General features: G+C 49.6%; 1 protein-coding gene across 6 annotated transcripts in view; it reads right to left on the bottom strand.

Moving 5' to 3' along the window:
* Nucleotides 1–14,369, bottom strand: part of ZNF512B (zinc finger protein 512B) — a 45,321-nt gene that overhangs the window by 13,391 nt on the left and 17,561 nt on the right. For 4 of the 6 annotated variants that reach the window (XM_081867670.1, XM_081867672.1, XM_081867668.1 and 1 more), the window contains exons 5-9: nucleotides 13,452–13,624; nucleotides 13,071–13,309; nucleotides 10,492–10,569; nucleotides 8,270–8,425; nucleotides 278–402 (exon numbers count right to left, since the gene is read on the bottom strand). In XM_081867670.1, the coding sequence (XP_081723796.1) occupies nucleotides 278–402; nucleotides 8,270–8,425; nucleotides 10,492–10,569; nucleotides 13,071–13,309; nucleotides 13,452–13,624 (771 nt within the window). The remainder of the gene's footprint in view (nucleotides 1–277; nucleotides 403–8,269; nucleotides 8,426–10,491; nucleotides 10,570–13,070; nucleotides 13,310–13,451; nucleotides 13,625–14,369) is intronic. The other 2 variants (XM_081867673.1, XM_081867671.1) reach the window with 1 other exon arrangement.

A 14,369-nucleotide genomic window follows, 5' to 3' on the forward strand; every position in this document is an offset into this window, starting at 1 on the left:
TGTGGAACGCCCTCCCACCAGATGTCAAAGAGAACAACAACTACCAGACTTTTACAAGACATCTGAAGGCAGCTCTGTTTAGAGAAGCTTTTAATGTTTGATGCATTACGGTATTTTAATATTTTGTTGGAAACTGCCCAGAGTGACTGGGGAAACACAGCCAGATGGGCGGGGTATTTTATTATCGTCGTCATCATCATCATCATCATCATCATCATTATATCTACTAGAACAATGCTTCTTGGTGGTTTGTCCCCGTCCAATTTTGGCTTCCTACCTTTTGGCAGACTTCCATGTGCTTCTTGAGGCCAAGGATCGTTTTCCGGGTGATCATGCTGCAGGTCGGACAAGCCACCTCCCCTCTCTCATTGATCGCCCGCTGCCACTGCTCTTCTGGGCTCGCTGGAGAAAGAGAAAAGACAGAGGGGAAGTTTGTCTGGGGCTAAATCCTGGGTGTCTGTGATGGGATAGTGAGCTGCTTGTGCGTAAAAGCTTGATCCCTCTGGGGTTTGGCTGGTCATCCAAACCGATGCACTAACGGAGCCCCCAAAGCATGACTCCGTCAGTCGCTGGTAGAATCTGACAGTGGGCGTCTACGGAATTTACGCCAACATAAAAGCTCTTTGACAGACATGCGCTTTCGAGACTCTCTGCGTGACAGTTTCCGGCGAAGGGTGGGCGTTCCCAACGGGGGTCCCGTTACCTCTCCACTACTCTCACTGGAAGCATCCCAGAGCCTCCCCTCCGCTGTGACTCCTGCACTCCCCCTGCTGGTTCCCTCTTCTACTGCAGATTCTCTCCTATTCTCCTGTAGCCTGTCCACCACCTGTCTCTCCGATGGCAGTTCCCTGACATCCACCTCCCCCCCAGGGCCCCCTTCACCCCCTCCCGCCTCCTCTCCCACTGGCGGTGAGGGCGGAAAGCCCCTGAAGGAACTCTCCTCGTCGTCCGAGGATTCTAACACTTCCAGCCACGGCGTACCGTCTCTCTCCCCGTCTTCCTCTTCTTCGTCGGAGTCGGCTTCTTCACCCACCCCTGACTCTGGGAACCCTTCAAACTCTCCTTCCTCATCGGTGGTCCCAAAGTGTTCCCTTCTAAATCGAGCCACGGGTTGCGGTTTTCTTGGGAAACGCTGATGAAATGTTTCTATTAAAACCTCGTCATTGACTACCTCTGCTGGTACCCAAGTGTTTTCCGACTCTGCTTCCCCCTCCCATTCTACCAGATATTCCACCTGATTCCCCTTCCACCTGGAATCAATGATTCCTGCCACGTTCATGTCGCGCTCTCTCTCTTCTATCACGGGCGTTTGGGTGGCCTCTCTCTCACGCTCCCCCCACTCGCGTCCCTCTCGGTACGGCGACAGTAATGACCTGTGAAATACTGGGTGTAATTTCATGTGACTGGGCAGCCTGAGTTTGAATGCCACTGGGTTGACCTGCTGTATGACCTCAAAGGGTCCCAATCTTTTGGGCCTCAATTTCTTACTCCCGCCCTTGAACGGTAGCCCTTGGGTGGACAACCACACCCGGTCCCCCACCCTTATAGTTTCACCTTCCCTCCTATTTCTGTCTGCTTGCTTCTTATATTCTTCCTTGGCTTTCTCTAAGTTAAGTTGAAGCTGACGGTGGATCGCCTCCATCTCTTCAAAAAAATATTCCGCCGCCGGCACGCTCCACCTCTCCCCTCCCTCTCCTGGGAATGCCCGGGGGTGACACCCATAATTTGCCAGGAAGGGACTCATCCCTGTGGACACGTTCTCCGCGTTGTTGTAGGCAAATTCTGCTAGAGGTAACTTATCCACCCAATCATTTTCTCTGTCTTTTACATAACACCTCAGGTATTGTTGTAAAACCCCATTTGCCCTTTCCGCTTGCCCATTGGTTTCTGGGTGCCGGGCAGTTGAGAAATTGAGTTCTACGTGCAGTAAGCTCATAAGTTTCCTCCAGAACCTGGAAGTAAATTGTTTCCCTCTGTCACTGACCACCCTCAAGGGGGCGCCATGCAACTTGAAAATATGTTCTACAAACAACTTGGCGGTTTCCTCCGCTGTGACTGCATGTGAACAAGCTATAAAATGACACATCTTGGTTAATTGATCTACCACCACCATGACAGCTGTTTTGCCTTTGGATTTTGGCAGGTCCGTCATAAAATCTATGGATACTGCCTCCCATGGCCTTTCGGGCGTGGGTAAGGGTTGTAATAGCCCCGCTGGCGCCACCCTCTCTCCTTTCGCTCGCTGGCACCTGTCGCAACCCCTGACATATTCCCGTACGTCCTCCCTCACCTTGGGCCACCAAAACTCCCTGGTAACCAACCACATGGTTTTGTGCTGTCCAAAATGTCCCGCTGTGGGGCTGTCATGCAACTGCTTGAGTACTCTGCCCCTCAGTTCCCCGTCGGGTATGTACAGTGCCCCTTTGTAATACAACGCCCCGTTCTTTTCTTCGAACCCCCCTGTGTTCTCCTCTGTCCTCCGGAGCTCTCTGAGTTTCTCTTGGGCGTATTCATCTTTCTCCGTACCCTCTATCAGTTCCCTCTGCCCCACCAATGCCGCCCCACACACCCAGCGGTCTTCAGAGATTACATGCCTTGCCTCAGGCGCTCCCTCCCCCTCTAAGTACTCAGGTTTCCTGGAAAGAGCGTCCGCCCTCACGTTCTCGGAGCCGGGCACGTAACGAATCTCAAAGTGGAATTTGGAGAACTCCTGGGCCCATCTCACTTGTCTCTGGTTCAGCACTCGGGCTGTTCTCCAGTATTCCAGATTTTTGTGGTCAGTTCGGACTTGAACCTTGTGCTGCGCCCCAATCAGCAAGTGCCGCCATTTCCGGAATGCTTCATGAATGGCGAGCAGTTCTCGGTCGTACACTGTGTAGTTCCTCTCTGATTTGTTCAACTTCCGCGAGAAGAATGCACACGGTCTCCATTCAGACGTATCTTTTCCCGGCTGGAGAAGAACGGCCCCCACCGCTCGGTCTGACGCGTCAGTCTCCACTCTCATTGGTTGTTGTAGATCCACGTGCAAGAGTTGCTCTTCCGACGCAAACGCCTGCTTTAAGCGTTCGAACGCTTGTTGCGCTTCTCCCGTCCAAACAAATTTCTTTTTGCTACTAAGACAATCCGTGATGGGCGCTGTTAAATGGGCAAAGTTTTTGATGAACTTCCTATAGAAGTTTCCGAAGCCCAGGAACCTTTGCACGTCCTTCTTGGTCTTTGGTGTTTTCCATTCCAGTACCGCTTGAACCTTGCTGGGATCCATGGCCAATCCCTTGTCAGACAACCGGTACCCCAGGAATTCCACCTCCTTGGTATGAAACTGACACTTCTCCAGTTTCACCCACAGCCGGTTTTCTCGCAGCTTGCTCAGTACCTCTCTTACATCTCGCACATGCTGCTCCTCATTGTCTGAGTACACCAGAACGTCATCTAAGAACGCTACGCAGTTCTTGTAGAGCAGTGGCCCCAGGACGTGATTCATGAATGATTGAAAACAGGCGGAGCCCCCTTGTAATCCGAAAGGCATAACGGTGTACTCAAAGGCCCCCAAGGGGGTGAACATAGTGGTCTTCCACTCATCCCCCTTTCTCACACGTATCAAGTTATATGCCCCCCTAAGGTCCAGCTTGGTAAAAATTTTCCCTTTTCTCACCCGTGTTAGAATGTCATCAATTCTGGGCATAGGGAAAGTCACTGGTTCTGACACTGCATTTAGGGCCCTGAAATCACATACAAGCCTGGGCTTGCCTGTGTTTTTTTTGTCCACAAAGAACACTGGGCTGCCCCCCACCGCTCGTGACTCTCTGATGAAACCTCGCTTGAGATTCTTGTCAATGAACTCCCTTAACTCCTGCATCTCACTGTCTGACATTGCATACAGCTTGCCCACTGGCAATTGTGCTCCTGGGAGTAAGGTAATTTGACAATCAAAGGGTCTGTGCGGGGGCAGTTTATCTGCTTCTTTTTCGCTGAATACGTCAAGCAAGTCAGCGTATTGTGGTGGCACCCTCCCTTTGTCCATCACTTCCATCACTGCTAGAGTGCCCCTGGCGCCTGCCTGAGCCTCTCCCTCCTTGCAGTGTTCTAGGCAATGTGCTGATCCAAAGGAAACCACTCTCTGATGCCAGCCTACTAGCGGATCGTGTAGCGCCAGCCAGCTCATACCCAAGATAATAGGAGCTCCTCCCAAGGTGGCTACGTTAAACGCTATCAGTTCGGTGTGTCGTGCCACCCTCATTATCATTGGTACAGTCTGTTGGCTCACTTCTCCTCCCAACAGCTCCCTCCCATCAATCGTGGTAACCTGCAAAGGCTTACTCAATGGGATAGTCTGTATTTGGTGTGCAGCTGCAAACTCTTTGCTCATGAAATTACATGAGCTACCTGAATCCAATAGCGCCTTTATCTTCAGTGGGTGTCCGTTTGCCAGTTCCAGCAACACCTCTATCACAAGCGCTGGTCTTGGAGGTTCCGGCGTGGGCACATTCATTACTCCCTGGCCTGGCTGCTGTGCCCTGATGTTGGCAACCAGGCGTTGGCTTTTACTGGCTCCGTGATTTCTTCTTCCTCCTTCCCCCCAACAGTTCCCGCCATCCCTTGCCATTCCTTCCTTTGCGGACAGACTCTGGCAAAGTGACCTGGCTGTTGGCAGAGATAGCATCTCTTGCCGCTCTTTCCCTCCTTCTTCCGCCCTTCACTGGTGTTTGAAACTGCGCGCGCGCGCGCTGTTCCAAGTTCCATCGGCTCTGCTGGCGGGAAAGGCTGCTCCGGAATCTCTGGAATGCGGAAGTCCTTCCAACGTTCCCCCTTTCCTTCCCGCTTTTCCATAGCTCTAGCTTCCTGGCGTGCCCCAATGGACAGCGCTGATTTAGTCAGCTGATCCATAGACTCCGCCCTAGGCGCCCGGGAAAGTTCATCTTTCACTGCCGGAGAGAGACCTTCTTCAAACAGCATTTGAATAGGTTCACTAGCAAGGTCCCACCCAAGTCTATGAATCAGCATGGTGAACTCAGTCCAGTACTCACGTACAGATCGGCTCCCCTGTTTACACGCCATTAACTGCCTGCGCACCACTCCCTGCTCGATCTCGCTGGAAAACATCAAGTCCATGGCGCGGAAAAACTTCATTGTGTCCTTTAAGATTTCATTATTGGCTGCCATCAGGGGCCGAACCCAGTCCCTCGCCCCTCCCTCTAGATGGCCAATCACGTACGCCACTCTAGAGTTCTCGTCGGGGAAGTCATCAAACAGTAGATTGAGAGCATATTGCATCTCTGTCCTAAAGGCTTGATAGTTCCGGGGATCCCCCCCAAATTTCTGCACCAGTCCAGGCACCCGTCTGGCAAGTGGGGTGGTCTTCCCCTTATCTGCATCTTGAGCCCTCCTCTCCTCGAGCCTCGCCGTTTGCAGTGCCAGCTGGACCTCCAACGCCCTGTACCTTTGTTCCAGGCTTGGATCTGCGCCAGCTCCCGCTCCTGCTCCTCCGGTTCCGGATGGTTCGCTCATGATGCCTTCTGCTTGCACAAGCTGCTTTCAAAGACTGTCAGATTGCTGTGATGGGATAGTGAGCTGCTTGTGTGTAAAAGCTTGATCCCTCTGGGGTTTGGCTGGTCATCCAAACCGATGCACTAACGGAGCCCCCAAAGCATGACTCCGTCAGTCGCTGGTAGAATCTGACAGTGGGCGTCTACGGAATTTACGCCAACATAAAAGCTCTTTGACAGACATGCGCTTTCGAGACTCTCTGCGTGACAGTTTCCGGCGAAGGGTGGGCGTTCCCAACGGGGGTCCCGTTACCTCTCCACTACTCTCACTGGAAGCATCCCAGAGCCTCCCCTCCGCTGTGACTCCTGCACTCCCCCTGCTGGTTCCCTCTTCTACTGCAGATTCTCTCCTATTCTCCTGTAGCCTGTCCACCACCTGTCTCTCCGATGGCAGTTCCCTGACAGTGTCCTATAGACTTCCGCTATTTGGTGGGCTGCTGTTCGATCGCATGCACTGGAAACTCAATTTCCTCCGTTCCAACTAGTTCACCTTTTTCCTTTTTTGTGCCAATTATTTTTTATCTGTTTTCCAAATTTATAACACGTCAATGCCAAGTTAAAACTAATTTAACACAATTCCCCCAGAAAACTGGCTTCCCACGCTCTTTCTCAGAAATTTCCACTTCTTCCCCATTACATGATGCTTATATTACAAACTTATCTCTAATTAGCATCCATCTTTCCAAACAAATATCCTTATCCCTCAGCGGTCCCTTTACCAACTCCTGCATATAGATAAAGGAAAATATATATATATAAAAGAATAATAGATCAAATAACTACAAGTGAGGTTTTACTAAGTTAAGTCTTTCGCTCCTCTTTTCAACACGCCTCTTTTTCTTTTTAAAGCCTGCCTGCGGTTCGGGAGGTCATGAGGAAACGCACTAAAAAGTGTGGGATCGTGATTTTGCCGCCTCCCCACAAAACGCATCTACAACAATAATCCCTGAGCTCTGCCGACACCGTCATTGCACAGGAAAGGAAAATGGAGAGTGGTTTCAGCAACAGTTCCATTCCGAAGCACAGCAACATCTGAGCAAAGATAGGGTCTGTCTACGAGCTCCGGGACCCCTTGCAGTGTTTATCTAACTCCCCCCCCCCCCCCGCGAGGGAGCACAGCCAAAAAGAGGCCGAGACGAGACGCAGTCTCAAGCAACAGGCTAGGGATGATGAGTTGTTTACTCGGCGATCAGACGCAAAAGCTGGGAATGTGGATCAGCTGGAAGGTGCCGCAGCTGTCCTTTGCTCAGAACATGCTGTCTTCATTGAGCCAGGAAGAGAGTCCCCAGAGAAGCAAGGTTTTTCCCCTGGCTTCAGATACCTACTTGCCTGGGTTTTAAGAGCCAAAAGGAGTGGTTTGAGGGACACTTAAAGACAGCCCAAATTAACCCACAAAGTGCACTTTCAAAAGGTAACACTGGAAAGTATAATAACAACAACAACAACAACTAAAACAACAGCAACAGCAACAACAACAGCAACAATATATTCATACTCTGCCCACCTGGCTGGGTTGCATAATAATAATAATAACAACAACAACAACAACAACAACAACAACAACAACAATTTATGATTTATACCCTTCCCATCTGGTTGGGTTTCCCCAGCCACTCTGGGTGGCTTCCAACACATACAAAAACGTACTAGAACGTCAAACATTAATAGTAAGAATCCAATACAAAAAGTCACAATAACTTTAAAATAAACAACTTATATAAAACAAAGCAACATTCAGCAATCCATCCGAATCTAATACTAAACGGTGATGTTAAACATCAGCAAATAATAATTGAACACTTATCAGCCACAATAATGAATTATCAATCTATAATCAATAAAAGTAACAGCAAACCGCAATGCATAAAACACCACAAAACATACAAAGCCATGTAACAGGGTCAAACTGAGAAACAAAGGGCACACGACTTAAATAACCATTTTTTAAAAAATAGCCCTCAAGTTTTGATAGCAAAAATCATGTCTGTTCAAACAACCGGGTTTCCCCGCAATGGCTTGAAAGATAGGGACAAAATAAACTGCCTTCAGCCAAGTGAAACCATTGGTCCATCTAGATTAGTATTGTTTGCACTGGCAGGCAGCGGCTCCCCCAGTGGCAGCCAGGGGCTGAACACTGGACCTCCTGCATGCAAACAGACGCTCCGTCCCCAAGTCATGTTGGAGCAAGTTCCACAAGCCACACAAGAAGAAGAAGAAGAAGAAGAAGAGGAGGAGGAGTTTGGATTTGATATCCCGCTTTATCACTACCTGAGGAGTCTCAAAGCGGCTAACATTCTCCTTTCCCTTCCTCCCCCACAACAAACACTCTGTGAGGTGAGTGGGGCTGAGAGACTTCAGAGAAGTGTGACTGGCCCAAGGTCACCCAGCAGCTGCGTGTGGAGGAGCGGAGAAGCGAACCCGGTTCCCCAGATTACGAGACTACCGCTCTTAACCACTACACCACAGCCTTCCTTGGCCACACTGCTCACCAATCCTGCACCCTCCTCTGGCATTCCTGCCTGTCTCAGCTGCATCCTTGAACCCTGACCGTGACTCTGGCTTGCCTGGATGGGGGATGGCAAGGGATGTGTGAGTGTGTGTTGAGAAACTAGCCTACTGTCCAAAGCGAATGTTTGCAATTGCAGCTCTGCCCACTTTGCCTCTGGCCCCACCCAGAAGGGAATGTGCCCCTCGGAATGGAAAGGGTTCTGTGAAAAGGGTCAAACCTGTTGCAGAAGGAGCTGCTGCTGTTGGGACCGCATCCTTTCTCATACTGGACCCCGGCGTTTTCTTCTTTAGGTCTTCATTGCCGGCGCCGCTCAGAGACGCCTCCAGTTTCTTTGCCCGGTGTGCTTTCGCCTTGTCCTCTGCTTTCGCCAGCCCTGGAGAAGAGGAAAGATTTTGCTTTTGAAAGAGGTTAGAACAGGCTGGATGGTTCTTTCCTGAAAAGCGGGCCTAGCGCTGCTCATATGGCAGAGAATAATAATAATAATAATAATAATAATAATAATAATAATAATAATATAATTTATTATTTATACCCCGCCTATCTGGCTGGGTTTCCCCAGCCACTCTGGGCAGTTTCCAACAAAATATTAAAATACCGTAATGCATCAAACATTAAAAGCCTCCCTAAACAGGGCTGCCTTCAGATGTCTTGTAAAAGTCTGGTAGTTGTTGTTCTCTTTGACATCTGGTGGGAGGGCGTTCCACAGGGCGGGTGCCACCACTGAGAAGGCCCTCTGCCTGGTTCCCTCTAACTTGGCTTCTCGCAGTGAGGGAACCGCCAGAAGGCCCTCATTGCTGGACCTCTGTGTCCGGGTAGAACGATGGGGGTGGAGACACTCCTTCAAATATACTGGACCGAGGCCGTTTAGGGCTTTCAAGGTCAGCACCAACACTTTGAATTGTGCTTGGAAACATACTGGGGCAATGTAGGTCTTTCAAGACCGGTGTTATGTGGTCTCGGCGGCCGCTCCCAGTCACCAGTCTAGCTGCTGCATTCTGATTAGTTGTAGTTTCCAGGTCACCTTCAAAGGTAGCTCCACATAGAGTGCATTGCAGTAGTCCAAGCTGGAGATAACCAAAGCATGCACCACTCCAGCGAGGCAGTCTGCGGGCAGGTAGGGTCTCAGCCTGCGTACCAGATGGAGCTGGTAAACAGCTGCCCTGGACACAGAATTGACCTGCGCCTCCACGGACAGCTCCATGGATATGCTACAACAGGCAGGTATAACCAAACCCATGTTCAAAACGGTACATAAAGAAGGGTCTCAGATGATGATCGCAGAGTTTGAGCAGGTTCATATGAGGAGAGGCAGTCCTTGAGGTCCTGAGCCGTTTTAAGGATTTATAGGTCAAATCCAGCACTTTGAACTCGGCCTAGAAACCAATTGGCTGCCAGTGCAGTTGGGCTAGGATCTGTGTAATATGTTCAAACTGTCTTGCCAGTGAATTCTGCACCAGCTGGACTTTCCAAACAGCCTTCAGAGGCAGCCCCACATATAACACATTGCAGTAATCTAACCCAGAGGTTACCTAATCTAGACTTTTCCCTGACGGTTATGTTCTACATTTTGTTTGAGCTTTTACATGGGGTAAAAAGCCCCTTCTGGAACAATAATGGAACGTAGGTGCAAGCTTAGCACTCATTTCCAGGTTATTTGCTTCTGGGGAGGGAATCCACTTGCAAATAATGTGGAAGTGAGTGCCAAACTTGCACCGTATCACACTACAGTTCCAGAAGCGCCTTTTACGTCCAAATATAATGTGAAAATCAACAGTTAGGGAAACTGAGTGAAAATGGAATAAACTGCCGTGCGGAGGTAGCCAGTCACGCGGACTAGTAGCCGGGGATAGTTCTTAACCTCCGTGAAGTTGTCTAATCTCCTAGTGAAGCCATTGTCACATTTTGTGTTGGTGGGTTCCATAGGTTGAAAAAAATAAATAAATTATTGATCAATTTCCACATAACAAATTATCAAATCACATACATTATTCCCCCGCTACCAAGGACTTTCCTCAACTTCTCTCCCTGATTTCTCTTCACATATTTCCTCTGCATATTATAAAATTGTACATATCCATAGTTCCATAGTTGAATTATGGGCTGCATGAGCCCAAGGTCTCCCTGTGATAACTGCAGCAGTGGTGGACAGACTTCTCGCAAAGATATTTTGCCCACCACGGCTGATGTTCTCCTGAAATGCATATTTCGGGATGTGCTCTCTCTTCATGCCAGGCAACAGCAAGGCCCAGCAGCTGAAAGTGGTGGTGTGTGCCCTGCTTAAACCAAAGGCAACAGCCTAGAATATTTCCCAGAATCCTCTGCAACACACAAAGGGCTCTCCATGAAACTGAGGCAGGAGGTGCTGCCCGGAAACAGAAAATTCGAAATACTCTACAAAATACTTCCCAAAAACAGGAATGCATCTGACTCGTCATTTACCTTTCAGTCCAAATGTTCCGGAGATGGACGGCTGCTCTCCAGTAAATTTCTTAGGAGTTTTCTGTTTCCTTCCTAACTCAAAAAGGAGAAAACAGAAATAAAAACTTGGTCAAACACCTGCACGGTAAGCTGAGAGTGCAACACTCCTGTCTACACAGAGCAACTCAGCATTTCAGTGAATCCCCCCTTTTTTTGCCTAATTTATTCTGTTGCTTCGCTCCCTAGGGAATAAGCACAGGGCTGAAATCTTATTCCAGGCCACAGAAAAGAAAACCCTGCTTGGCTTTTTCCCCCCCCTGGTTTCTCACTGCCCACGGGCTTTCAAGCTTATCTCCCACAGTCATATGGACTAGAAACACACTTTTTCAAACAACAGCAGGGGCAGCCATGGAAAACAAGTCCTATAAGGAAAGAACGAAGGAACTGGGCATGTTTAACTTGGAGAACAGAAGACCAAGATGAAGATTCAATAGCACTCTTCAAATGCATTGGGGGGGGGGGGCGTCACACAGAAAAGAGGTGTTTTCTGCAGAGGGCAGAACTTCATCTACCCGACATGTTACAGGTAATAATAATAATAATTATTATTATTATTATTATTATTATTATTATTATTATTATTATTTATACCCCGCCCTTCTCAGCCAAGACCGGGCTCAGGGCAGCTAACACCAGGTATAAAAACAACTGATTAAAATACAACTTAAAAACAAGATTAAAATGCAGCCTCATTTCAGAAGAAACTCAAATCAAAAACTTTTTGGGGATGAAAACGTCAAATCTTCACCAAGGCCAACTATCCAGACTGGTCCTACGTGGGCCAGAAAAAAGCCAGGGAAGTCCCTAAATAGGAGTTCCATGACAGAAGGAGAAAGGAAAAAGGAAAGAGGGGAAGAGGATCAAGTTGATTCCAAGCCAAAGGCCAGGCGGAACAACTCTGTGTTACAGGCCCTGCAGAAAGAAAACGGATCTGCAGGGCCCTGGTCTCGTGAGACAGAGCGTTCCACCAGGCTGGAGCCAGTGTTGAAAAGGCCCTGGCTCTGGTTGAGGCTAATCTAACTTCCTTAGAGCTCGGGACCTCTAGGCTGTTGCTAATTATGGACCTTAAGGTCCTCCGCCGTGCATATTGGGAGAGGCGGTCCCGTAGGTACGAAGTACAAGGGTCCTAGGAAGTGGAGGAGCATGCTTGCTTTCTCCTGCTCTGGAGAGGAGGACTCGAACCAATGGCTTCAAGTTACAAGTACAGTGGTACCTCTACTTACGGACACAATCCGTTCCAGGGTGCCGTTTGCACCCCGAAAAGTCCGTAAGTAGAGTACCGTTTCTCCGCTTGATGCGATAGAGTGCTCCTGCGCATGCGTGAAGCTCGCAGATCGCTCCTGTGCATGCGCGAAGTCACAAACCCACAAGTAAACACTTCCGGGTTTGCTGCGTTCGCAACCTGAAAAAACGCAACGTGAAACAAACGCAACTCGAGGTATGACTGTAAGGAGAATCCAACTAACATACTGTTAGTACTGTTCTTGGGGGACAGGGGGCAAGCTGGTGTGGGGGACTCACTGGTCCTGAATGGGGTAACTGTGCCCCTGAAGGACCAGGTGCGCAGCCTGGGAGTCATTCTGGACTCGCAGCTGTCCATGGAGGTGCAGGTCAATTCTGTGTCTGTTTATCAGCTCCATCTGGTACCCTACCTGCCTGTGGACTGTCTCGCCAGAGTGGTGCATGCTCTAGTTATCTCCTGCTTGGACTACTGCAATGCGCTCTACGTGGGGCTACCTTTGAAGGGGACCCGGAAACTACAACTAATCCAGAATGCGGCAGCTAGACTGGTGACTGGGGGTGGCCGCCAAGACCTACATTGGATCCCAGTACGTTTTTGAGCACAATTCAAAGTGTTGGTGCTGACTTTTAAAGCCCTAAATGGCCTCGGCCCAGTAGACCTGAAGGAGAGTCTCCACCCTCATCGTTCTGCCTGGACGCTGACGTCCAGCGCCGAGGGCCTTCTGGCGGTTTCCTCATTGCGAGAAGCAAAGCTACAGGGAGCCAGGCAGAGGGCCTTCTCAGTAGTGGCACCCGCCCTGTGGAACGCCCTCCCATGAGATGTCAAAGAGATAAACAACTGTATAACTTTCAGAAGACATCTGAAGGCAGCCCTGTTTAGGGAAGTTTTTAATGTATGACATTTTAATGTATTTTTAATCTTTGTTGGAAGCAGGCCAGAGTGGCTGGGGAAACCCAACCAGATGGGTTGGGTACAAATAATTTGTTGTTGTTGTAACATCAGGAAGAACATTCTGACAGTAAGAGCTGTTCAGCCGTGGAACAGACTCCCTCTTCCTTGGAGGATTTTAAGCAGAGGTTGGATGGAAGCACAGGCCATCTGCCATGGATGCTTTAGCTGAGATTCCAGCATTGCAGGGGGTTGGACTAGATGACCCTCAGGTCCCTTTCTAGCTCTAAGATTCTACATGATTTCACAAACTTCTACCACGAATACCGTGTAGCGCATGGTTCAAATCTTAAACTGGGCAAGGGAAACCAGGACTTGGGGTGGACGGGAGTCGCTGTTCTAGTCTTACTGTGCTTCATCCTCTCGGGGTCTTCTTCCTGCTCAGAGGCCTGCCTGCTTGACTGATGCTTGGAGCCTTTGCCGCCCGACAGCTGAGCGCCAGGCATGGTGGCCGCCCTGGTCTGGAAGTCTTTGCTGCCCGGGCTGACGGCCGCGCATTCTCCGTTCTCGGGGCGGTGCAGGGCAACGGCCTTCTCCACCTTTGCCTGTTTGGGATGGATGGTGAGGGAAGCTGAACCCTCGGCAGCTCTAGGGCAAAGCATAGAGGGCTGGTTTAAAGCGGGGTTTAAGACATCGGGGCCTCTCACGCCTGACCCCCTCCTTCCATCCCAAAATCCACAGGGTCGGGGAGCTTTCCCTCTTCTCTGCCTCAAAGACCACAGGCCGGTACCTTTTCTTGCCCTTGCCGGAGACTTTCGGAGACCTGTTTTCCACCGGGGCAGCGGCGGCCGGCAACGGCCGGTCAAGATGGTTCCAGAGGCGGTGCTTTTCCAGCTGGGTTTTGGACGTGAAGGCGGCTTCGCAGAACGGGCACGGGAAAGTCCGTTTCTCCACGACGGCGCCCTGGAAGAAGAAGGGAGAGGGAGAGGGAGAAGGAAGGGCTGTGCTTAAAAACGAGGGCAACCCAAGAGTCAACTTTTGGGTCCCTTCCAACTCTACAGTTCCATGATTCTAAGTAAGCATATGACTTTTAAGACATTGCATCTACATACATTTGCATTGGAACAAAATACGTCATAGCATTCTCTCTCTGTTTTACCCGGAAAGTACAATTAATCCAGATTGCGGAAGCTAGACTGGTGACTGGGAGTGGCCACCAAGACGACATAACACTGGTCCTGAAAGACCTATGTTGGTTCCCAGTACATTTCCGAGCACAATTCAAAGTGTTGGTGCTGACTTTTAAAGCCCTAAACGGCCTCGGTCCAGTATACTTGAAGGAGCGTCTCCACCCCCATCATTCTGCCCGAGCACTGAGGTCCAGTGCCAAGGGCCTTCTGGAGGTTCCCTCGCTGCGAGAAACCAAGTTATAGAGAACCAGGCAGAGGGCCTTCTCAGTAGTGCCACCTGCCCTGTGGAATGCCCTCCCACCAGATGTCAAGGAAATAAACAACTATCCGACTTTTAGAAGACATCTGAAGGCAGCCCTGTTTGCTCTTTTATCGTGTTTTTAATACTCTGTTGGGAGCCGCCCAGAGCGGCTAGGGAAACCCAGCCAGATGGATGGGGCATAATAAATAATAATAATAATAATAATAATAATAATAATAATAATAATAATAATAATTTTTCAGGTGTAGGGTACTTA

This window comes from Podarcis erhardii (genome assembly GCF_964252035.2).
Source record: "Podarcis erhardii genome assembly, chromosome: 6".
Classification (NCBI taxonomy): Eukaryota; Metazoa; Chordata; class Lepidosauria; order Squamata; family Lacertidae; genus Podarcis; species Podarcis erhardii.